At 41.2% G+C, this 27,001-nt stretch overlaps 1 protein-coding gene across 1 annotated transcript in view; it reads right to left on the bottom strand.

The window, feature by feature from the left end:
• The window catches only part of DSCAM (DS cell adhesion molecule), a 695,428-nt gene that overhangs the window by 324,439 nt on the left and 343,988 nt on the right, over positions 1 to 27,001 (bottom strand). The window contains exons 4-6 of the mRNA XM_040249128.1: positions 19,237 to 19,383; positions 6,252 to 6,530; positions 605 to 880 (exon numbers count right to left, since the gene is read on the bottom strand). Coding sequence (XP_040105062.1) covers positions 605 to 880; positions 6,252 to 6,530; positions 19,237 to 19,383 — 702 coding nt within the window. The remainder of the gene's footprint in view (positions 1 to 604; positions 881 to 6,251; positions 6,531 to 19,236; positions 19,384 to 27,001) is intronic.

Below are 27,001 nucleotides of genomic sequence, written 5' to 3'. Positions count from 1 at the left end.
GACCCAAATTGGGACAACTCTACAACCCAGATGCCATTTTTGCAGTCCACAAAACACTACGTTGAAATGTTGCTCTAAGTGTCGCATCCAAGGTTGTGCTTATGAACTTTGAGGAGGCGCTATTTGCTCCCCCAAAGGACACTTGTTTGTCATAACTGGAGGGAGGCACTGCGAGCATTTAGCAGATAGAGGTGAGACTCCACTCAGCATCCTACAGTGCATACAGCAGCCCACCCAACCAAGCACCCCTGAGAAAGCCTGGTCAAGAGGACAATGGACTCGCCACCCAACCATCAGTCTCAAGTCTCTTTGGTCCATATCTTGACAAGTAACTTTAAACACTGAGTGAGCAGCATTTATGTTACTTGACTTTATGTTAAATCACATTATTTATGTTACTTCTACTAGAAACAATGATCACTTCATCAGAAATTAATCTTTTATTTACCCAAATGAGCTAGAAAACTAGAGGAGAGTTACTAGCTGATCAGACAGAAATCTTAAAACAGAGTTATGAGCTCCGCTTCACCCTTTGCTCTTGCTTTTGAGTGCTCTGGGTTTGGGTTCTTTTTTTCAGCTGAACCCTGTAACAAGGCCCACTGACCTTCAAGGACCACCTGCACAAAGTCTTGAGCAGACAGCCTGTCCTTGCGCACAAAACACTGGTAGGCTCCCCCGTCACTTCGGACCATGTGATCCATTATAAGGTTTTCGTGGTTGATCCCTGTGATCCTCACATTTTTTCCAGGGTTGAGTATTTCACCATTTCGGTACCAGGAGAGTTCCTGGTCCTCACTTCCGGTCACGCTGCAGGACAAGGAAACCTGGCTGCCCACGCTGCTTTTAACTTTCCTGGGGCTGATGGTAGCTTTCAGTGGCTCTGGAGTTTCGGGGAAGAGAAAAAAAGAAGGTAAAATCATCACACATGTAGAGAATATTTCAACATGATGGACTTTTGACAAGGCAAATGCATCTTCACAAGCATTTTTGGCCATTTGACAATATGTCAAGGTAGGTTTTTCCCTCATACAGAACACTGAATAGTGAAAGATATTAAACTGAGCTGTTAAGTTAATGGGATTTATGTAAGTTATACAGTCTTAATTTTGTGCTAGCTTGGATGGTGACTGCAGACATGAAAGCAAAAGACAGTTGCTCCTTGGAAGAAAAGCTTTGACAAACCTAGACAGCAGATTAAAAAGCAGAGACATCACTTTGTTGACAAAAGTCCATAGAGTCAAAGCTATGGTTTTTCCAGCAGTCATTTACCAATGCGAGAGTTGGACCGTAAAGAAGGCTGAGCACCAAAGAATCAATACTTTCAAACTGTGGTGCTGGAGAAGACTCTTGAGAGTCCCTTGGACCGCAAGGAAATCAACACTGACTATTCACTGGAGGAACTGATGCTGAAGTTGAAGCTCCAATACTTTGGCCACCTGATGTGAACAGCCAACTTATTAGGAAAGATCCTGATGCTGGGAAAGACTGAAAGCAGGAGGAGAAGGGGGCAACAGAGGATGAGATGGCTGGATGGCATCACTGACTCAATGGACAAGAGTCTGAGAAAACTCTGGGAGACAGTGAAGGACAAGGAAGCCTGGCATGCTACAGTATAGGGGGTTGCAAAGAGTTGGACACAACTGAGCAACTGAACAATATGGTCTTAATTTGATACTTGCAAATAGCACTACATAGGCCTTCTACCTGTAATACTCCCAGAGTTAAGGCAGCAGAGGGATTGAGAAAGAACATCTTTTTAACAGTTAGCTACTTTACCATGTAAATGACAATGTATACAGATTTTCTGTTGAAATATTCAATTGTGAGCTTCGTGTTAAGACTGTTATGTTTCTAATGCTTTTGTGTGGAGTGATGCTGCAACAATTTTTAAAAAGCAACCTTAAAAACAAAAGGCCACACTCTGCATGTTCTTATTTCAGTGCTATTTCATTTTGTTTGGGAACACCCTCATTGCTGTTGCCTTTTTTTTTTTTTTCTTGCCTTCTTTCACTGTATGGCAGATAGACTGGTATTGGTCAGATTCCTTTCTCAGTAAATGTGAGTATTAACCCACTGACAGTAAGATCTGCAATGTGCTGAGCCAACAAGGACTGATATATTTGAATATTTAAATCTATCTGCCTCATCCTAACTTGGCACAGATGGGTTTCCTTTGGGGCAGTCTCACACACACAAACTCACTCATATCCTCTATGTGGCTTAACCATGGCCAACAGTGCAGGGCTGCAAGGAAGCAGGTTGCTGTAGAATGTGTGACTATTCTTTAAAGTGAGGCAAACTGCTTTGGACAAGGTGGTTAACTCTCATCCATGACTTTTTGTGTTTTCATTCAACAATGAATGAACCCAGTTCATGCCATAAGCATTTGTTGAACATGTATATGCCAAGAATAGCATTAAACTCATAAATGAAGATGAAAATGAAAGACACCTGTGGTACAACTAGCATGTTCCATAGTTACCTTAGTTAAGTCAGTCTCCCCACAGTTCTGCAAGTTCCATGTTATCTCCACTTTACAGAAGAAGAAAGGGTTATTCAGAGATATGAATTTAGCCAAATCCACACAACAGGTAAAGGGCAGATATGAGTTGTTTGCCTCAGTTATTACTGACTTCTTAGTCACCACATTGTGAAGTCTTTAAAGAGTTCAGTCTTTTAGATGCATAAGAAAAATACAGGAATGAAGATACTAACCCAAAGGGTCCAATAGAAGACCTCAAGATTTTGCATCAAATCAGAGGGAACTGAAGGCAGTAGGGGAAGAGGGAAACAAAGGATGAGATGGTTGGATGGCCTCACCAATTCAGTGGACATGAACTTCGGCAAACTCCTGGAGATGGTGGAGATAGGGCAACCTGGCATGCTGTAGCCTGCGGAGTCATGGAGAGTCAGACAAGACTTGGCAACTGAACAACAATAACAACAGTGGGAACTAAAGAAAGCTTTCTAGAATTTTTAGCCAGTGAGCAATAGAGTAAACACATTTTTAGGAGAATCGATTGATCATATTGTGTTACACAAATGATAGTGGGAAAATTGGTCAGCAAGGAGGCATTGCAGATGTCTAGCTGTGACTCAGTTAAAACTCAATTTAGGACAGGGTGGAGGTTGGGGAGCACAGTTGAGAAAGACCTTGAGATACAATCTCTTGGCAGGAATTAGACCTAGAAAGGGAAGTCTCAAAGAGGATCTGGGGCTTAAAGCTTGCATTTGGAGGGTTTGAGGGTAGAAGGAGTCTGGGATAACAGCAGCCATCTACATGCCAGAGACGGGAGAGAGCAGTTTGGGATCCTCCTGCTAAGCATCTGATATAAAATTGGGAACTATTCTCATCTGACACCCAAGGAGACTGAGGCTGAGCCTGCAAATTCAGGGCTGTTTTCAGAGGGGAGGAATTTGAAACTAGAAAACAAAAGAGAAAAATAAAAGAGGAGAATGTTCTGAATTTCTAAGAACATCATTTCCACCTGGAAAAGAGAGACCAAAGTAAGGGCCAGTCAGAAGGGAGGATGGGAGTGTCAGAGGCATACCTGGAACTTATCCAGACAAGGCTGACAAATACAAACAGGAAAACATATTCAGAGTTAAGACTTTCCTACAGATAACTTTTACAACGTGTTACTGTTGTTCAGTTGCTCAGTCATGTCCGACACTTTGCAACCCCATGAAATGCAACACACCAGGTTTCGCTGTGCCTCACTATCTCCCAGAGTGTGCTCAAATTCATGTGCATTGAGTCGGTGATGCCATCCAACCATCTCATCTTCTGTTGCCCCCTTCTCCCACTACCCTCAATGTTTCCCAGCATCAGGGTCATTTACAATGTAGACGAGGATAAATGTCTTTACAGAGAAAGCAATAAACTATTCTGAGCTTTGAGCAGAAAACAGGAGGGGAAAGGGGAATGCCTGGGGAATGAGGCATTGCATTAGACTTAGAAAGATGGGGAGTTTTAGACATTCAAGTATCTGAAAATCATCTTCCATATGGAGGGAGCACCAGGGAAGGAACTGCTTGTAGGAGGAAGGAAGTTAGATTTCACAGGAAGTAGGTTTTTTTGAAGCAAAACGATGGGAAATGTGACCTTACAGGTTTTCTTGACATGCTTTCTGCACTATCTTAATATATAAATTTTATTCAGCAGAAACTGAGGAGCCACAAAAAGGGATTCTGAACCTCCCATTGGAGTCATTCTCACTAGCTGTCCAATGTTTCATTGTTTCATCGACAAGGCACTTCAGGCATAGAAATATAATTGTGCAGACATTATCCTCCATTTCTAGCGAAAATCAGCCAAAGCACATTCGAATAACATTTGCAGGACTCAGTCTGGACAGCTGGTTCCAGGCAGTCTTTGGGATATTTGTTTCAAATGGACTCTCTTGGGCTGGTATTGTGCTAAAGCTGTCTACATCCACGGTGACATTGAAGAGGTGGCTCCATAAACAGGCATAAGGCTAGAAAAAAGCCAGGATGAGAAAATGCCTTCCTTTTAAATGCCAGACTCATATTCAATTTGTTCAGTCCATCAAATTTTTATGTATACAAATATATATATTATCCTACTGGCAACTAAGAGCCATATGTTTTGACCAAAATTCTACCACTCATTTCTGGTCCTGTGATCCTGAGTAAAATCAGTTTGATTTTGTTTCTGCATGAATAAAATTAAGGCTTTATAACTAGATTAGAGAGCGTGCCCCTGCAATCACATCCCTTCTTCCTCTGTGTCTGCCTCCACCATCCTTCTCATCATCTTCCTCACACTGGTCATTCCAGATCAGTTAGAGATGAGATGTATCCATCATGTTATTGTTATTTAGTGCCTCAGTTGTGTCTGATTCTTTGTGACTACATGGACTGTAGCCCACCAGACTTCTCTGTCCACGGGATCTCCCAGCCAGGAATACTGGAGTGGGTTGCTATTTCTTTCTCCAAGGGATATTCCCAACCCAAGGATAGAATGCCTTCTCTTGCACTGAAGGCAGGTTCTTTTACTACCGGGACTTACCTGGTGGCTCAGCTGGTAAAGAATCCACTTGCAATGTGGGAGACCTGGGTTCAATCCCTGGGTTGGGAAAGATCCCCTGGAGAAGGGAAAAGCTACCCACTCCAGTATTCTGGCCTGGAGAAGTCCATGGACTGTATAGTCCATGAGATCGCAAAGAGTCAAGATATGACTGAGCAACTTCCACTTCACTTTTTTTTACCACTGACCCCTAGGGAAGTTATAGTCACCAAACTTGGACTAAATTATCTCTAATATTGAGTCCAAGTCCAATTTTCAGATAATTACAGCTCTAGATTCAGCCCTGTAGAGAGAGGTGATAACAGCCCCATTTAGAAACCTGAAGCAGAATCTGGCAGCAGGCCAAGGGAACTCCTTTGATCTGATCACCATTGCCTGTGCTGGCAGCACCACCCTGCTTATCTCCTTCCATTGATTTGCAGACAGGTGGGCCATTCTGAATTCAACAGCTAGGTAATGCTATCTTGGAGCTGGATACTGTGGCCCCAGACTCTCCAGCTATGTTCATTTCAGTTCAGTTCAGTTGCTCAGTCGTGTCCACCTCTCTGTGACCTCATGAACTGCAGTATGCCAGGCCTCCCTGTCTATCACCAACTCCCGAAGTTCACTCAAACCCACGTCCATTGAGTCTGTGATGCCATCCAACCATCTCATCCTCTGTCGGCCCCTTCTCCTCCTGTCCTCAATCTTTCCCAGCATCAGGGTCTTTTCCAATGAGTCAGCTCTTCGCATCAGGTGGCCAAAGTACTGGAGTTTCAACTTCAACATCAGTCCTTCCAGTGAACACCCAGGACTGATCTCCTTTAGGATGGACTGGTTGGATCTCCTTGCAGTCCAAGGGACTCTCAAGAGTCTTCTCCAACACCACAGCTCAAAAGCATCAATTCTTCAGCGATCAGTTTTCTTTATAGTCCAACTCTCACATCCATACATGACCACTGGAAAAACCATAGCCTTGACTAGACAGACCTTTGTTGGCAAAGTAATGTCTCTGCTTTTCAATATGCTGTCTAGGTTGGTCATAACTTTCCTTCCAAGGAGTAACCTCCAGCATTTGAAGACTTGATTTCCTCATCTGTGAAATGGGGCTGAAATGGAGTAAGGATTCATGGGAGCTACAGAGAAAGCCAGGGGGTCACTTGTAACAGGAGCTCCAGCATTGGCAGCCAGCATCACCACTGCCAGTTACCATCCAACTTACGTTTCACGTACAGGCGGCCTATCACCTTAGCAGTTCCATATCTGTTGGACACTTCACAAACATAGCTGCCTGAATCTGAGGGACGTGTGTTCTCAATAAGCAGCCCTGTCATGGTCTTCTGGAACCTTCCAGAAAGTTCCAGGGGCATGTTGTCCTTCAGCCAGCGGTAATCTGGCTCAGGGTGCCCAAGCGCTTTGCAAGGTAGCTCCACACGCTGCCCTGCCATGGCTTTGCGATGATCAAACCCATCCAGTATGGACGGGGCTGAGTTCGCTGGGTCTGCAGAAGGAAAGGAAAAAACTCTTAGATGCAGTGAAGGAGTTAACGTGTCATTCAGAATCATAGGACCTCATATATAATTAAAATTTTATGTATGATTTCAATTATTAATACACCTTTAAGATTCCTCTGTCCATGGAATTCTCCAGGCAATAATACTGGAGTGAATTGCCATTCCCTTCTCCAGGGGATCTTTTGATCCAGGGATCAAACCGGGTCTCTTGCATTGCAGGTAGCTTCTTTACCATCTGAGACACCAGCCACCTGATGTAAAGAACTGACTCATTGGAAAAGACCCTGATGCTGGGAAAGATTGAAGGTGGGAGGAGAAGGGGATGACAGAGGATGAGATGGTTGGATGGCATCCCCTATGTAATGGATATGAGTTTGAGTAAACTCCAGGAGTTGGTAATGGACAGGGAAGCCTGGCATGCTGCAGTCCATGGGGTTGCAAAGAGTCTGACACAACTGAGTGACTGAACTGAACTGAACCACCAGGGAAGCACATATATGTACACACACACACACATAAACACACACACACACATATATGCATAAATATGAACAGAAAGAAAGCCCTGTTCATATACATTCCTCTCTCTCAAAATTTTCAAAAGGTTGAAGCTGATACATCACCAAAGAAGATGTACAAATGATTGATAAGCACATGGAAAGATGTTCAGTATTGTTAGCCACTATGGTTGCTGTTGTTTTTTAGTTTCTAAGTTGTATCTGATTATTTGGGGATCCCATGGTTTGTATTCCACCAGTTTCCTCTGTCCATGGGATTTCCCAAGCAAGAATACTAGAGTGGATTTCTGTTTCCTTCTCCACCCAGGGATCAAACACGTGTCTCCTGCATTGGCATGTGGATTCTTTGCCACAGGGCTACCTGGGAAGCCCAGCCACTAGGGTAATGCAAATTAAAACCACAGTGAGATACTACTTCACACTTACTGCTGCTGCTGCTGCTAAGTCGCTTCAGTCGTGTCTGACTCTGTGCAACCCCAGAGATGGCAGCCCACCAGGCTCCCCCATCCCTGGGATTCTCCAGGCAAGAACACTGGAGTGGGTTGCCATTTCCTTCTCCAAAGCATGAAAGTGAAAAGTGAAAGTGAAGTCGCTCAGTCATGTCCGACCCTTCGCGACCCCATGGACTACAGCCTACCAGGCTCCTCCATCCATGGGATTTTCCAGGTAAGAGTACTGGAGTGGGGTGCCATCGCCTTCTCCATCACACTTACTAGGGTGTCTATAATAAAGACTGTCATAGCAGCAAGTGCTTGTGAGGATGTGGAGAAGAAAGTAGAACTTTCATGCATTGTTGACTTGAAAGTAAAATGGGGCAACCACTTTGGAAAACACTTTGGCAGTTTTGTAAAATGTTAAACTTCAGTTCATCACAAGGTTCAGAGCTCCATTGTAAGAACCCACCCTAGACAAAGGAAAACCCATGTTAACTCAAACACTTTTTCACAAATGTTCATAGCAGGATTATTCGTAAGAGCTAAAAAGTTGAAATAGTTCATAATAAACAATAGGACCACTGTTTAGTAGCTGGATAAGCAAAATGTGAACATACATACATAGTAATCAGCAATACAAAAGATACATGTTACTATATGAATGGACATGTTACAATAGGGATGGACCTCAAAAGATTAGGCTAAATGAAAGAAGCCAGATACAAAGCCACATATCACCAAACTTGATTTATACAAAACACACAGAAAACACAAATCTATAGAGACAGGCAATAGATTAGTAGTTGCCTGCAGCTGGGATTGAATTTGACTGGAAATGGGCATCAGGAATTGATTTATCTATCTATCTAGTCCATTTTGTCTAAAGTTTCATTCAGTGAATGCTTCCTTATTGATTTTCTTTTTGAATGATCTCTTTATTGATGTAGGTGGGACATTAAAATCTGCTTCTATAATTGTGTTGCTGTCAATATTTCCCATTACGTCTGCTAGTATTCTCTTCAGTACTTCTATGTTGAATGCATAGAAATTACCACTGCTATATTTTCCTTTCAGATTGATCCCTTTATCATCATGTAATATTCTTTCCTGTATTTTAACAAAATACAAAAGTCTTTGTTTTAAAGTCTACGTTTCTTCGCAAGTATTGCTACACCAACCTTCTTTTTGTTTCCATTTGACCAAATACCTGTTTCCATCCCCTAACTTTCAGTCTGTGTGTGTCTTTATATTTGAAGTGACTCTCTTGTTGGCAGCATATATGTGTGTTTTTTTTTTAATCCAATCAGCCACTGTATACCTTTTGATTAGAGCATTAGTGCATTTACATTTAAAGTAATTATTGGCAGATATGTACTTACTGCTATTTTGTTCATTGTTTTCTTCTTTTCATAGTTTTCTTTTTGCTTTTTCTGCTCTCTTCCCTTGTGATTTGACGACTATCTTTAACATTATGGCTGGATTCATTTTTTTTTCTCGGGTACCCAGTATAGATTTTGGCTTGTATATGGATTTATATAGGTATATATATATACACAAATACATATATCAGTTCAGTTCAGTTCAGTTGCTCAGTCGTGTGTGACTCTTTGCGACCCTATGAATCGCAGCACGCCAGGCCTCCCTGTCCATCACCAGCTCCCGGCATTCCCTCAGACTTATGTCCATCGAGTCAGTGATGCCATCCAGCCATCTCATCCTCTGTCGTCCCCTTCTCCTCCTGTCCCCAATTCCTCCCAGCATCAGAGTCTTTTCCAATGAGTCAACTCTTCGCATGAGGCAGCCAAAGTACTGGAGTTTCAGCTTTAGCATCATTCCTTCCAAAGAAATCCCAGGGCTGATCTCCTTCAGAATAGACTGGTTGGATCTCCTTGCAGTCCAAGGGACTCCCAAGAGTCTTCTCCAACACCACAGTTCAAAAGCATCAATTCTTCTGTATTCAACTTTCTCTATACTCCAACTCTCACATCCATACATGACTACTGGAAAAAGCATAGCCTTGACTAGATGGACCTTAGTTGGCAAAACAATGTCTCTACTTTTGAATATGCTATCTAGGTTGGTCATAACTTTTCTTCCAAGGAGTAAGCATCTTTATATATATATATATATATATATATATATGTATATACTTGATTATTTTAATTTGATGATCTCTTAAGTTTAAATGGCAATCCACTCCAGTACTATTGCCTGGAAAATCCCATGGACAGAGGAGCCTGGTAGGCTACAGTCCATGGGGTCGCAAAGAGTCAGACATGACTGAGCAACTTCACTTAGGTTTGAACACATTCTAAAAACTCACCATTTTTACTTGACACCATTTTAGTATTTTGAGTTTATATTTTACATCTTTCTGTTTTGTGTAGGCTCAACTTATAGTGGATATAGATGATCTTACTGCTTTTGTCTTTCAACCTTTTGCTAGCCTTACAATTTGTGGGTCAACTACCTTTACTATATGTTTACCAGTCATATTTTCTTTTTCTAAATTTCGTATTTCTAGATGTGGTCTTTTCTGCTTAGAGAAGTCCCTTTAATAGTCTTTATAAGATAGTCGCTTAGTTGTGTCTGACTCTTTGCAACCCCCTAGGCTGTAGCCCAACAGGTTCCTCTGTCCATGGGGATTCTAGAGGCAAGAATACTGGAGTGGGTATATACTGGAAGATCACCTCCAGGAGATCTTCACAACCCAGGTATTGAACTCAGATCTCCTGCACTGGAGGTGGATTCTCCACCCTCTGAGCTACCAGGGAAGGTTTCAGTCAGTTCAGTTAAGTTCAGTCGTTCAGTTGTGCCCGACTCTTTGCGACCCCATGAATTGCAGCACGCCAGGCCTCCCTGTCCATCACCAACTCCCGGAGTTCACTCAGACTCACATCCATTGAGTAGATGATGCCATCCAGCCATCTCATCCTCTGTCATCCCCTTCTCCTCCTGCCCCCAATCCCTCCCAGCATCAGAGTCTTTTCCAATGAGTCAACTCTTCACATGAGGTGGCCAAAGTACTGGAGTTTCAGCTTTAGCATCATTCCTTCCAAAGAAATCCCAGGGTTGATCTCCTTCAGAATGGACTGGTTGGATCTCCTTGCAGACCAAGGGACTCTCAAGAGTCTTCTGCAACACCACAGTTCAAAAGCATCAATTCTTTGGTGCTCAGCCTCTTCACAGTCCAACTCACACATCCATACATGACCACTGGAAAAACCAAGGCCTTGACTAGACAGACCTTTGTTGGCAAAGTAATGTCTCTGCTTTTGAATATGCTATCTAGATTGGTCATAACTTTTCTTCCAAGGAGTAAGTGTCTTTTAATTTCATGGCTACAGTCACCATCTGCAGTGAATTTGGAGCCCCCTAAAATAAAGTCTGACACTGTTTCCACTGTTTCCCCATCTATTTCCCATGAAGTGATTGGACAGTTTTAGTGGTGGTGAAATCTTTTAACTTTTGCTTGTCTGTAAAACTCTTAACTCTCTTTTGTAGAATAATCTTATTTTGTTTATTTTTATTTCATCACTTTAAATATATTGTGACACTTCTTTCTGGCCTGCAAAGTTTCTACTGAAAAGTCAATTGATAGTCTCATGGGAGTTCTTTGGTACTTAAGTAGTTTCTTTTTCCTTGTTATGTTTAACATTCTCTCTATATCTTTAATTTTTGCCATTTTAGTTATAATGTGTCTTGGTGTGGATCTCTTTGGTTCATCTTTGTGTGTGTGTGAGAGAGTGATCCTCTTCTTCCTGGACCTGAATACTTGTTTACATTCCCTGGTTAGGGAAGTGTTGAGCTATTATTTCTTCCAATAATTTTTCTGCCCCTTTCTCCCTCTCTTTTCATTCTGAGACCCCTACAGTGTATAAGATAGTAAGTGTGATTATCCTGAGGTCTCTTAAACTGTCTTCATTTTAATTTCTTTTTCTGTTTTCAGTTCCACTTAGGAGTTTTCCACTACTCTGTCTTCCAGTTCACTGATCTGTTCCTCAGCTTAATCTAATCTACTGTTGATTCCTTCTAGTGTATTCTTCTGTTTAGTAACCATAGTCTTTAGCTCTGTTTGGTTCTTGTGTTTTCTAACTTGCTATTAGACTTCTCATCATGTTCATCCATTCTTCTCTCAAGTTCATTGAGCACCTTTGTGATCTTAACCTTGTATTTTTTTGTTAGGGAGATTGTTATCTCCTTAGTTCTTCTTCTGGAATTTTATCTTGTTCTTTTATTTGCAAAATATTCCTCAGTTGCCTCATTTTGCTGAATTCTGTTTTTACATCTCTGTGTTTTATATATATATATAATTTACATATCCCAATTTTGAGGAAGTGGCCTTATATTAGAAATGTGTTATGGGGCCCAGCAGCACACTCTCCTCTGGTTACCAGAGCCCAGTGCTCTAGGATAGCTCCTTAAGTGGACTGCAGGGACCCTTCAGTTGTGGTGGGGCTGACTACTGAGAGTGGCTGGTAGGCAGGGATGGACTCCAGCCCGGTTGGCTGGCAGGCCCAGCTTCATGTAGAGGCTGCTGCCCTACTAGTGGTGGGGTAGGGGGTGGGGAGCTGGTTTTCCATGCAATGGGCTGCTAGCCCTGGGATGGTGTTGGTCCAGGGGTTGCTGTCAAATTGTCTAATAGGCAGGTAAACTACCAGCACTAATAAGCAAGAGGGAAGACTCCAAAATGGCACTTGCCAAGACTAGTGTCCTCATGATAGAATGAGCTCTCCAAAATTACTTCCACCAATGTCTATATCATTGGTGAAAACCTGGCTTGAATTGCCAGTCCAGGTTCTATGCAGGATACAGGATGCTTGGGGCTGGTGCACTGGGATGACCCAGAGGGATGGTATGGGGAGGGAGGTGGGCAGGGGGTTCAGGATTGGAAACACATGTACACCCGTGGCAGATTCATGTTGATGTATGGCAAAACCAATACAATATTGTAAAGCAATTAGCCTCCAATTAAAATAAATAAATTTAAAATTAAAAAAAAATTTTTAAAATCAAGATTATGGCATCCAGTCCCATCACTTCATGACAAATAGAAAGGGAAAATGTAAAAGTAGTGACAGATTTTATTTTGTTGGCCTCCAAAACGACTGTGGATAGTGTCTGCAGCCACAAAATTTAAAAGATGCTTGTTCCTTGGAAGGAAAGCTATGACAGACCTAGACAAAGTATTAAAAAGCAGAGACATCACTTTGCCAACAAAGTCTGCATAGTCAAAGCAATGGCTTTTCCAGTAGTCATGTATGGATGTGAGGGTTGGACCATAAAGAACTATGGTGCTTGAGAAGACTCTTTGAGAGTTCCTTAGGCTGAAAGAAAATCAAACCAGTCAATCCTAAAGGAAATAAACCCTGAATATTTATTGGAAGGGCTGATGAAGAACCTGAAGCTCCAATACTTTGGCTATCTGATGTGAAGAGCCAACTCACTGGAAAAGACCCTAATGATGAGAAAGGTTGAAGGTAAAAGGAGAAAGGGGAAGCAGAGGATGAGATGGTTAGATAGCATCACCGACTCAATGGACATGAATTTGAGCAGACTATGGGAGATGGTGAAGGACAGAGAAGCCTGGCATGCTGCAGTCCATGGGGTTGCAAAATGTTGGACACAACTTAGCGACTAAACTGTTGTCTATATCCTGGGGCAGTCCCAGTTAGTTACTGCCTCTCCAGGAGGCTTTCCAAAATTAGCAAGTGGGTCTGATCCAGGCTACTTTCAAATGATTCCCTCTGCACTGGGTCTTGTAGCATGTGAGATTTTGCATGAGTCTTTAAGAGTGAAGTATCTATTTTATAGCCCTCCAACTCTCCCATACATAAGCCCCACTGGCTTTCAAAGCCAGGTATTCTGGAGGTTTCATCTTCCTGGTGAAGAACTCCAAGACTAAGAAGCTTGATGTTGGGCTCAGACCCCTTGCTCCTTGGGGAGAACTTCTGCAATTTTGATTTTTTCCTTTGAGGGTTACCTCTCTGGGAGTTTGTCATGTCTCTGCACCTCCTACCCATGTTTCTGTGGTTCCTTCTTTATATTTTTAATTGTGGAAAATTTCCCTGCATGTCTTCAAGTGATTATAATTGATATTTCCTCTATAAATAGTAGTATTTTTGGTGTGTCCATGGGAAGAAGTAGCTTAGGATCTTCCTACTCCATTATCTTTGCCACACCCCCTTACCAGTGATCTTAATTGTTATGGTTCTTGACTCTCTTTTAATTCAGAGCAGCCTCTCTTCTATTCCCTCTCATGTCTCTGGTTTATTGAAGAAACAGATAAGTTATTGCATAGGAAATCCCACATTTTGAGAATCTTTCTTTATGCTGTCATTTAGACTGTTCCTCTATTGCCATTTTTTTCTTATGACTGGAATTTAGTTCTGATGGATTGGTTAGATCAAGCTCAACCTTTTGTCATTCCCTGTGCATCTATATAATGAGGCTATATGAGTTGCATGCCAAACTCAATGAGGCTAAAATTGATAAGCAAATTCAGATGATGTTTGTCTGAATTATTTTACTAAGGGTTGAAAATCGTAATTTTAATATTTTCTTATTATTTTCACATTCAACAGATATGATTATTCTGTAAATTAGAACTTTTCTTCCTGAACTAGGGTTGTTTGGTTATCGTAAAATATATAGTACTTGTAGGAAAGACAGGGAGAATTTTCATTGTTCTCTATAATGACTAGTTATCAAAGTCAAGAGTTGGTGTCTGCCCTAGTTACCACTAAGTAGACCAATACGATTTGGAGAAGGCAATGGCACCCCACTCCAGTACTCTTGCCTGGAAAATCTCATGGACAGAGGAGCCTGGTAGGCTGCAGTCCATGGAGTCGCTAAGAGTCGGACACGACTGAGCGACTTCACTTTCACTTTTCACTTTCATGCATTGGAGAAGGAAATGGCAACCCACTCCAGTGTTCTTGCCTGGAGACTCCCAGGGATGGGGGAGCCTGGTAGGCTGCTGTCTATGGGGTTGCACAGAGTCAGACACGACTGAAGTGACTTAGCAGACCAATATGATTATTATTATTATTGCTTCTGTTATTATTTAATGTATATGGACATGTGTACATGTAAATATATATGAAAACAATTATATATGTGTACATGTACATTATGTAAGTATATATGTATGCACACATATACACACCTATGTATGCCTTAATATTAATACATATATATATTTATATATAATTTTGGCAAGACCTTATTTATATTTCAGCCTTATCTTACATGTTTCCTGTCCCAAACCAATAAGTGATCATTATTTCAAGGAACCATGGTCCCTGTTATTATGGCATAATATTTAAAAGAGACTATTGTCTAGGTAGTAGAATTGCTAGTTTATTGGTTGCCCATTGCTTCTGGACCTTTTCAATGGAAACACCTTCTCCCTCTCCATTTAGTTTTTTACTCTGGCTCAATTTGATTCCTAAATCCAGCAGTTTCCCTCAGGGTGAATCTCTCTTCTTCTGAAAGTAGTATTTGCTGAATACTTCTGAGATACACAAGGAGTTAGACCACCACTTAACTATGTGATGTCACAGCCTTTTATACTCATCTTCAACTTAGAGCTTGCACAGGGCTATCAAAGTATTGTGAATATCCTCAAACACATTTTCCCAGGTTTCCATAAAGAAATAGTCTTCTTCTGCTTCTTGGAGATGAGCATATGCTGACAAAGGTTTCTATGGTCAACATAGCTTTTCCAGTAGTCATGTACAGATGTGAGAATTAGATCATAAAGAAGGCCAAGTGGTGAAGAATTGATGCTTTTGAATTGTACTGGAGAAGACTCTTGACAGCCCCTTGGACAGCAAGGGGATCAAACCAGTCAATCCTAAAGGAAATCAACCTTGACTATTCATTGGAAGAAATCATGTTGAAGCTGAAGCTCCAATACCTTGGCCACTTGATACGAAGAACCAGCTCACTGGGAAAGACCCTGATGTTGGGAAAGACTGAGGGCCAGAGGAGAAGGGGACAACAGAGGATGAGATGGTTGGATGGCATCACTGACACAATGGACATAAGTTTGAGCACAATCTGCGAGATAGTAAAAGACAGGAAGACCGGCATGCTGCAGTCTATGGGGTTGTAAAGAATCTGACATGACTTAGCAACAGAACAAAAACAACAATTTGTTGACTATTTTGCATTTCTGCGATTGTACAGTAATCTCAATAGGCCTTCCCCCTCCACCAACCATTGCTTCTCTTACATTGGACCTGCTGTTGCCAGTAGTTTATCTATAGCCCCACATGTTTAAGAGTTTCTGAGGATCCCTGTCACCTACTTTTGTTGAAAATGTCATCCACATTCTTTTTCTTTTGTTATCCTATTGAGTCTGTTTCCACTCCAGGAAGAATTTGGAATCATTTAAAACCTTGTTACTAGCATAACCCCACTAGCAAACCCCATGTTTACATTTATTAAAAATTTAGATCTAATTTAAAATTAAATAATTTTCTGTTATCCTTCAAAGCTTAAACTCTAGATAATTTGCACTCAGTGTCTATGTTCCCAAGTTCTAGTATCAACTATTTCCTCCCTCAACTACTGTACTGAAATTTCTCTGACCAAAATGTCACAAGCTATTTGCCATAAGCAGTAGATTCTCTTAAGAGCCTTTTGAGTCTGTGTGACTCTCCTGACTTCTCCCTTCTTACAACTACGACCTTTAAGCCCAAATGTTCAGTCTTATCCCCTCTCTTCTTTTCTGCTGGTATTCCAGTGTATGATGCTCCTTCACTAGTTTCTGCTCTGATGCTTCTTACTGATCTGCACAAATGCTCATAAGGCAATCTCGTGGACTCTCATGGCTTCTGTGGTGACCTGATCAATGCTCAGGGGTCCTGCTGCCTATTTTTGAAACATCAGTGAAACATTAAAAAATAATAATTAAGCTTGTGATTAAGAAAAGCAAATTTGCCTTTTCAACTCTGAGAAATCAGTACTTAATGATCTAGAGATAAACAAGGCTACTTTTTCTGTTTTCTCTCCTTTTTTTTTTAAGGTTTTATTTTATTTTTTTCCAGGTTTCACTTCAGAGAAAAATGGCCTCCTGACATTATCATCACTTGATTCACATTGTCTCAATGGAGAAATACATATCTGCTTCTTTTTGCTAAGCTCAGTTTCATCTTATACCCAGATCCATGCCACCATTCCTCTGAGACTGTTTCCTTTCTTACTTCAGTATTGTCATGAAAAAGTTCCTCTTCAATCGTAAAAGACCTTTCCTAGGATATTCTGAAGAAATACACCATTGTGCTCTTATTAAAGGCACTGTGAAAGTGAAAGTCACTCATGTCTGAGGCTTTGCGACCCCATGGACTATACAGTCCATGGAATTCTCCAGGGCAGAATACTGGAATGGATAGCCTTTCCCTTCTCCAGGGAATCTTCCCAACCCAGGGATAAAACCCAGGACTCCCGCATCGCGTGCTGACTCTTTACCAGCTGAGCCAGAGGGAAGCGCAAGAATACAGGAGTGGGTGGCCTATCCCTTCTTCACGGGATCTTCCTGACCCAGGAATTGAACCGGGGTCTCCTGCATTGCAGGCAGATTCTTTACCAACTGAGCTATCAGGAAAGCCTATTATTAAAAACACCATGGAACAGATAATAGAGGCTACTCATTTTATAATTTATTTTCTCAACATTTTAATTTTAATTTTTTTTTAATTTTTGAAGTTTTATTTTTCAATAATACAAGTCTGGTTGCTTGGAGGATAGGGCTTCTGAAGCAGAGGGAAACTTTGAGGGCTGGCTGGTCTTCTTATCAAAGACCCTGCTTATTTCACACCAGAAGGTGATCTTTCACTTTCCTGCTCTGACGTGTGTACTGTGCATGCCCTATCCAGTTTTCGGATAGATGTCAAGAGCTAGGTTTAAAGCAACAAGCAAATATGTTAGGATATTTTTGCAAGAATTTCTAGCACATATTTTTAGGTTTATTTGCTAGGCATTTTATTTATTTATTTTAAAACAAATTCTGACTCTTTATTTTGACTGGGTAAAGTCAAAGTCCCTCCACCTCCACAATTTTAAGATGTTTTAAAGGCCATAGAGCTGGGTTCTCACTTTTCTTTCTTTTTTTAATTTAAATTTATTTATTTTAATTGGAGGCTAATTACTTTACAATATTGTATTGGTTCTGCCACACATCAACATGAATCCGCCACGGGCGTACAAACAAGTGTATTTTTTTCTATCGTGCTGATTACTCTAGCCATTAACAGAGGCAACAAGTCATAACTAATAACACAAGAGATAAAGTAACAACTGATATGAAAAAGAACAGTTAAAGATAAACTATTTTCAAGTTCAAAGGGGGGAAAAATCAATTAATTATGACTTATGTTTGTCTTAAACTTTAAAAGACAGGTGAGCGTTGGCTATTTTAAGGATGTAAATGGGAAAGAGGAATTCAGATAGAGCATTATCAAGGGCAATATGTGGGTATTAGGTGACATTGTTCTAATTACTCCAGCACTTGAAAACTTGTTATCATGTCTCCCACACAAAACATCACAACAAATAAAATTACTATTCACTGCATGGATCAATTTTACATTCTAAAACTATAAGAGCAAAAGTCATATATTTTACATTTGATTTCTAATACTGAGATGGTCATTTCATACTTCTAAACTTCTGCATAGAGCACTAATGCAATCCCGTGTAAATGTATTGCTGATTTGTTTGACTGATGGATCAACAGCAAGCCAACTGTAAAGATTCTGCAAAAGGTCAATATCTTCTCAAAGTATAACTCCCATTAAAAGAGGCACAAAATTGACATATTTATGAAAGTGGAATAAACTGTTTTGGGGTTTCCTTTACTTGAGAATAATCCTGGAAGGCTGTGCCTATTGCTTCAACTTTTTTTTTTTTTCATTTCCATGATTTTGTTTTATTTTGACCAATTGGTAAAATATATATATATATAATGTAGAAAGTTCTTAGTCATTAAATTGAGTGCTTATTTGCAAATCAATATACATTTCAAAATCTCAATATTATTATACTCACTAATAATGATTATTGTCATTATACTCACTTTATAATGTATATGCTATATTTAAAAATGTGTAAGATAGTCTTAAAAAAGGAGCTGTATTAAACCATAGGGCATAGAATATTGCATTTTTAAATTTTTTATTGGAGGATAATTGATTTACATTTTTGTGTTGGCTTCCACCATACAACACCATGAATTTTCCATAAGTATACATATGTTCCCTCCCTCTTGCATCTCCCCCAGCCCCCACCAAACCCACCCTTCTAGGCCAGTGTGGATAATTTCTCCACTACTGCTAGAAGGGGAACAAGAGGTGTGTTCCAAGGACCACGTCCTGCTCCCTGAGAGCTCTGCAGGGTAGAAAGCACTGTGGCGCTAATTGGTATCACCAATGTCATAACATACAACAACAGCGAGAGGAGGCATTGTCAACAAAGTAGCAATAATTTAGGGTCAAAGAAATTTGGAATTTTACAGTAGGTGAAATATACATATTTGCATTGTACTGTATTGGGTAAAGTTTTTCTTTCTTTCTTTCTTTTTTTTTTATTTAAAAAACCCTCAAATTGCTAGAATATCTTGGGACAGAAAATACAGACTTTATTTTGCTTGTGAGTTTCACGGTTTTAGTGGAGTCATTCCAGAGCACTAACAAAAGAAAACAGAAACAGAAGTCTCAGTGCCGATGAGTTTTTACCTGATACAAAAAGTCTGGCGCTGTTACTTTGCCTGGTCTCCCCGGTGTATCTGTGCCGCGTGACACAGCGGTAGTTATACAATCCATCTTCATTTTGTACATCTTTAATATACAAGGCGCCCGTGGATGTGATGAGAAATCTAGATCCTAAAACAGAAGAAAACGGTGACCCCATTAAAACAGAACAGAAGCAACCCAGTCATACAAAGTCACTGAATAGATTTTCTTCACCGGAAGGAAACTCATATGAAGGCAAATAATAGGGGTGGGTGTGTGTGTTAGCGTTCATGTGTGTGTTACTTTAAGAGTTCAAGCTATATTAATTCTTTATTCTAAATTAAGGGGTTTTAGTGAGTGCACTACTCACTAAAGTATTTACAGAATAAATACTTACTTGAAAAGCTTAGTCTCATGAATTAATTTTTTAGGTCATGTATTTATTTAGGAGCAAGAAAGTTGGCATATAATTGGTATGTTGCTAATTTAGCAGATTTTCTTTGCCATCACTTTTCTCTCAGAATATGAAAAATTAAAGGAGTATTAATTTTCTTTTATAAATTTCTACATCATGTAAGTATTCCAAGTGTTTCAATGAATACATAAACATGTTAGACCACAGAACATTGATATATTCCACAACCTTCCCAGGAAAGACTTCTTATTTCCTCAGTGATAACCAACACTTACACCTATATTCTAGGATAAAGATCAATTCTTCCTATATTCAGTGTTTTAGAGAGCTCTGCTATTTTCTGATTACTAGTGAAATTATTGATGATAGCATTTTCACCTCAGGGAGAGAAAAGTGATACCCACCTCTTCCTCCTGCATATCAACACTGGACACAATGTGCTCTCCGTGACCTGTGGGTTTTGCCTCTGTAACTCAATTTGAACAGAAATGGCCAGCATTAAGAGATCAAGCATCATTGTTGCTTGAAGGAGAATAAAGATGATTCTTTCCTTCAAAAATATCTAAAGATATGTAATGTCTTTAACTAATTAATATCTAATTAATGTTAAAACATCTAAAGATATGTAAATATCTAAAGATAAGTTTTCAGTGTTCAGTGATAATTTTTGTGTACACCAAATAAAAGCAAAGGAGTACATTCCTAGGTGAGCTCCCCTACTTATATGGTGGGAGACTCAACTCCTTGTATACCACTGTTAGTCTTTCCTATGGAAAATTTCTGCATCTGATGCAATTCTACTTGAAAGGTAATGTGATTTTGCTTCTTTGGGAAAAGACCAAAATGACAAAAATTCACATTCTTTTCAACTGTTTGTTTTCCTTAAGTTCATTTGAAACTGCCTTTGGTTTAATCAGAACTTGCCAGAAGTCCTGACTTCATTACTTTTAGGTCTCAAATATTTAAGCTGTGAACACAATTCTCACAGCCATCCCATGGTTACTTCTTACAAGAACTATAAATTATTCATAGATCAACTGTCAGATAAAGTAAAAACAGCTTATTGCTTCTTACATAATATGAAAGCAATTCAATGGACATGAATTTAAAAAATCATAAAACAAACACTGATCCAGCATAAGCTTTCCAGAAGAACACCAATTAACTACTAAAGGATAAAATACCTTTAAGTGATAAATTTATCTTTTTAACAGTTATATTACTTATTTTAAAATATGCTATAAATATGCTAAACATTAGAATAGCTGAAAAAGGGAATGATGTATATTCTAGGTACTTTTGCTTTATGCTCCCCCTGAAAACAGCAACTAAAATTACCACTTGTCATCTGTCATCACATGCCAAACAGGTCTTACCAGTATATATTGTGCATAATTAAAACATTTTTTTCCTGTCAATATATTTTGCATACTTGCATAATGCTTTAATAACCAGTTACTTTAAAGTACAAAGTGAAAGACAGAAACAAGGGACAAAAAGCTACTATATTAACTCCTGTCACCACTTTAAGACGGAGTCTTTCCACTAGAATTGACAGGCCATCAGCAGTGGTGACATGTAAGGGGAGCCTCGTGTGCACGGCTCCTCTGAGTATCAGGAGATGCTCAGGGATGCAGCAGCAGCAGCCTGCACTCATTACTCTGCTGATTCCTAAGAGGGCTCTACTCTCCAGGTACATTTAATTTAATCACTCACTTTGCTCCTGGAATAGCTGACTCCTTTTTATCCACTTAGCATGCTAAATAGACTCTCTAAAGACATGGTGTTTCAGAGAATTGGGAACCTTGTTGGTGTGAAACATTTTCTGATATTCACAGGGAAGGAAGAAGGAGTTGGCTGAATTCCCATGCTAATTTGAACCATCTCTGTCGAACCCTTTATTTCTCACTGAAACCCATCACCAAACTGATCAATATTTTAAAGCCTAAAATAAAAATGAAGAATAGAAGAATCTGATTAGGAGAGGACCAAAAGACCCAGAGTCCTGGGGTTCAGCCTAAACTCCCAAGATACGGGGATATCTTGGGATAATGAGGACATAGCTATGGGACAATGAGGCATAGGTATGTCACTAGGACGCCGGGTGTCTTGCTTTCATGGTGACAAGGAATCTTCTCAACTATCCCCTTGCTTTTCAATGCACCCCACTTTCTGCTTTACATCAGCAGAGGATTTTGTATCATATGGAATAAATGAATTTGTTCCCAGCCTTAAATGAGATGGAAGAATGTGCTTCTGTTAAAATAGGCAAATATTAAAACACAAAATATTAATAGCAATAAACTACACACACAGTCTCTCTCTCTCTCTCTCTCTCACACACACACACACCTTTACTACTCAGAACTCTCTGGTAACATACAACTGTGCAAAGCCAAACTTTTGAAGGTAATTTTATTTTCCTTGGAAAATTATTAGCACTTTGCATATAAACACTGCTAAAATATAGTCCACACTTTTTGTCATGTTAAACATACTGCAAAGCAGTCAACTGAACAATTGTGAATGATTTTTGGATTTAGGGTCATGATTGCAGTTGGAGATTATTGAGCCACACTGCTCAGTTATTAAAGGGATATATCAGAAGTTATCTTGGCTTCTCAACATTCACTGAATGGTCCAGGAGTTCAAGTCCCCAGTGCTGTCTTTAATAGTTCATCTGTTCTCTCTGGGTTTCCCAGGTAGCACTGGTGATAATCCACCTCCAAGGCAGGAGACATAAAGGAGATGAGGGTTCAATCCCTGGATCAGGAAGATGCCCTGGAGAATGGCACAGCAAGACACTCCAGTATTCTTGCCTGGAGAATCCCTTGGACAGAGGAGCCTGGTGGGCTAGGGTCCATAGGATCACAAAGAGTTGGACAAGACTGAAGTGACTTAGCATGCACAAACACACACTCCTTTACTACCAGGCTCTGAGCTGTCACCTCTCTCTGCTGACAGAATCACTGTGGACACACTCAGGATGTGTGCTGAGAGGGAGAAACCAGACATACCAAAGCTCTTAGAACCTTGCATACACCCAGAAGAAATGGGTTTAAATTGAGTGCTGGCACAGGTCTCCAGTATTTATTGGCATGAGCTGGTGTGTTAATGCCAGTGAAGAAAACTCACAGCTTAGTACCAGCCTTGCTATTATGCTCAGCACAGGGGCTAGTGGACTAGTTCTATCCAGAAATGTAAAACTGAGGCGGGAGGTAGATGAGGGGCCCCAGGATATAGTGATAGGAAATTCATTTCCTGTGGACTGAAACCCCAGAATAAGAACAGCAGCACAGTTAGGAGAGGCAACTGGGCCTTGCCCAGACCACTTATTTCTCAAAGTCAGGAGTCCTCCCTGACTACACGAGTGCAGAGAGGCTCCTGGGGGTCAAAGGGGAATGGTGCTAAGTGATGCTAACTCCCCATAAGCCTCTTCAATCCCTCTTGGCTGACAGATGCGTGTGCACACATGGGAGGGCTCCGAGATGCACCAAATATGGACTGTGAACCAGGCAAACTGAAATCACCGATCAGAGGAAACTCGGAAGAAATGCCCCATAAAAGAAATACAAACTGCCACGAGGGTGCGACTCAGTGACTCTCTTTTTCTGGGTCAGCCCATCGATCTACCCACATATACTATACTCTTTTTCCTCCTAATAAATACTTTATTTGTTTCTCTGCTTTCCATCTTTGTGGGAACACTTCTTCTGCAAAGCCAGAGGGTGAGGGCCTGGTCACTGACTACTGGTCCAGTGGCTAGGATTGGTGATCTCGTCACCAGGATCTGAACTCAATCTCTTTGGCGGGGAACCTGTAGCCCCACTCCAAGCTGCTGCAGGCTGAGGTCACCCAAGATCGAAACTACCAAAGAAAAATGGGGCAGTGGCATGATTGGGAATGCCGTAGGAATTCTCAGGGTAGTAGCCCTACAGCCACACCCTCCCGTCACGCTGCTGAGTGGTGAACTCACAGCAGATGGCACATTCTGAGGCTCAGCACCATGCCTTTTGGGTTTTTGACAGCATCAGAGGCAGAGAAACAGCAACAGTCCTAGGAATTGAGTTTGCCAAACTGTGAGCTGCAGCCAGCCAGCATGCATGTCGTCCTGAAGGGAGCAAGTGGGAGCTGATTCTATGGTGGGCCATGTGTTCTGGGTGAGTAGAAACCAGAGCTGAAACGTGCATCCATTCCCCAGGACAGCACTGTCCAGGTTCTGAGAACACGAAAAGGAATGAGACACAGCCTCCGCCTTCAGGGAGCTTACAGTCTAAACAGATCTGAGTCTCAGGGGCAGAGTCATGGCGTCTGATGCGATAACAGGATTGGAGGGAAGAGACTGGATTATAATCATCATCTCACTGGGATGAAAGAAACTGTCAGTTACCAAAGGGGGAAAGTCAGTATGTATCACCAAACTGAATACACAAGGATAAATTCAAGTTTGGTGATAAATGCTGGCTTTCCTCCTTGGCGAACTTAGACACAGATAACTGCATATGTTCTAGTACCCTTTATCAAGGACTTGCCTGGTGGCTCAGGTGGTAAAAAATCTACCTGCGATATGGGAGACCCAGATTCAATCCCTGGGTCAGGAAGGTCCCGTGGAGAAGGGAATAGCAACCCATTCCAGTATTCTTGCCTGGAGAACACCATGGACAGAGGAGTCTGGTGGGCTACAGTCCATAGGGTCACAAAGAGTTGGACATAACTGAATGACTAACACACATACACCCTTTGTTATTGCTTGCTCAATCTACTCAGCTAGTTTTTTTTTTTTTTTTCCTGTTGTTATAAAGCTAAAAGGTCTTTCCCTGGTACTAAGAGTAACAAGCTCAAACACCTGGAGAGATTCCTCATTGTGGAGGAAAAATAATTCTGAGTTTGGGAATCCAATGGATCTGAATTCTAAATCTGTCAGTATCACTTAGTCTGACCTTTGATAATACAGTCTACTTTTTAAGCTTTGGATAGTTCATCTATGAAACAGAGATGGTGAATCACTCTGTGTTCTACAGTTGAAGATGAGGTTAACACATGGATTCCATCCAAAGATAGCCGTGCACTAAAATGATAGCTACAGAAGAGACAGTGGGAAGACCTGATTGTTAGTCGTTCAGTCGTGTCCAGCTCTGTGCAGCCCCATGGACTGTAGCCCACCAGGCGCTTCTCTCCATGCTATTCTCCAGGCAAGAATGCTGGAGCGGGTAGCCATTCCCATTTCCAGAGGATCTTCCTGACCCAGGGATTGAACTGGGGTCTCCTGCACTGGCAAGCAGATTCTTTATCATCTGAGCCACCAGGGAAGCCCGTATATATGCTACCATGTGTAAAATAGACAGCTAGTAGGAAGCAGCTGTACACCACAGGGAGCTCAGCTCAGTGCTCTGTGATGACCTAGAGGGGTGGGATGGGGTGGGAAGGGAGGCTCAAGAGAGAGGCATATATATATCCAGTTGAGATACTGGAGAGGGGATATATATGTACATACACACACATATGTACATATACATATATGTAGAGGCTCAAGAGAAAGGGGGTATATATATCAAGTTGAGATATTGGAGAGGAGATATTGCATTGCAGGCAGATGCTTTACCCTCTGAGCCACCAGGGAAGCCCTATATATATATGTGTATGTTTATATATATAAATATATATATATATATAAATGTATATAAACATACACATATATATACACAATTATGGCTGATTCATGTTGTTATATAGCAGAAATCAGCCCTCCATTGTAAACTAATTATCCTCCGATTAAAAAAATTTTAAAGGTGGTCACTACAAAAGTGAATGTCATGTGTTTTACTCAGCTGATCTTCCAGGAGAGGCCAGTCCTCAGGTGTACCCAGTGGTGCCCAAGGCCATCAGGCCTGGCTAAAGCAACAGTGAAGAAAGAGTCCATATCTACTTACACAGTAGGGCTCACTCCTGACTCTTCAGGGATGTACTTACTATGTGAGGAATCCTCACGTGTTAGAAAAAACACACAAGTGAAAATGACCACGGTGCATCTGACATCAGAATTCTGCTATTTGGAGCTGGGTCACCACAGACAAAATGTTTCCCGACACTATGTAAGCCAGAGTCACACAACTGAGCACCGAGGCCAGGGGTGGCGGCCAGGAGGAGCTACCCCGGGCCCGAGGTCAGGGGCAGTGGCTGGGAGGAGCTACCCCACGTCCAAGGAGTGGTGGCTGTGGGGGCGCAGGAGGGCCTAGAGGAGCTACTCCACGTTCAAGGTCAGGAGGGGTGGCGGTGAGGAGATACCCCTCGTCCAATGTAAGGAGCAGTGGCTGCGCTTTGCTGGAGCAGCCTTGAAGTGATACCCCACGTCCAAGGTAAGAGAAACCCAAGTAAGACGGTAGGTGTTGCAAGAGGGCATCAGAGGGCAGACACACTGAAGCCATAATCACAGAAAACTAGCCAATCTAATCACACTAGGACCACAGCCTTGTCTATCTCAATAAAACTAACAGGGGTAGAAAGATATAAACAAGACCCAGAAAGGGCCTTTACATGCCTGAGTGAGGAAGGGGCTCTGGGGGGGAAGAGGCTGTGAGAATACTGTCTTCAGAAGTCCTTTCTGCAGTAGAAAGGATTAGAGAGAAACCAGAGAGAGAGAGTAGACAGACACAGACTCCCTGGTGGTCCAGTGGTTAAGACTCCGCACTACCACTGCAAGGGGGCGGGAGAGGGGTTGTTCTATCCCTGGTCCAGGACCTAAGATCCCAAGTGCTGTGCGGCACAACCAAAACAAAAATGAAAAAGGTCAGAACTTACTGCCCGTGTAGAAGAGTTCTCATACCAGCACACTAAGTGATGAAAAGATGGGGAAAAAGAAGAGTAGACACATATACAGATTCAGAGTAGATGGAAACTCAGAGACCTGCTCTAACATCATGGTGATGTTATTTGAATAATAATATCTGCTATCATGGTTACTCCTTGGAAGGAAAGTTATGACAAACTGAGACAGCATATTAAAAGGCAGAGACATCATTTTATGAACAAAGGTCCATATAGTCAAAGCTATGGTTTTTCCAATAGTCATGTACAGATGTGAGAATCGGACCATAAAGAAGGCTGAGCACCAAAGAATTGATGTTTTTAAAATATGGTGCTGGAGAAGACTCTTGAAAGTCCCTTGGACAGCAAGATCAAACCAGTCAATCCTACAGGAAATCAACCCTGAATATTCATTGGAAGGACTGATGCTGAAGCTGAAGCTCCAATACTTTGGCCTCCTGATGTGAAGAGCCAACTCATTGGAAAAAACCCTGATGCTGGGAAAGACTGAGGGCAGGAAAAAGAAAGGGGTGACAGAGGATGAGATGG

This window comes from Oryx dammah, unplaced genomic scaffold (genome assembly GCF_014754425.2).
Source record: "Oryx dammah isolate SB20612 unplaced genomic scaffold, SCBI_Odam_1.1 HiC_scaffold_2, whole genome shotgun sequence".
Lineage (NCBI taxonomy): Eukaryota > Metazoa > Chordata > Mammalia > Artiodactyla > Bovidae > Oryx > Oryx dammah.
This window is presented reverse-complemented; position numbering and strand designations above follow the sequence as displayed.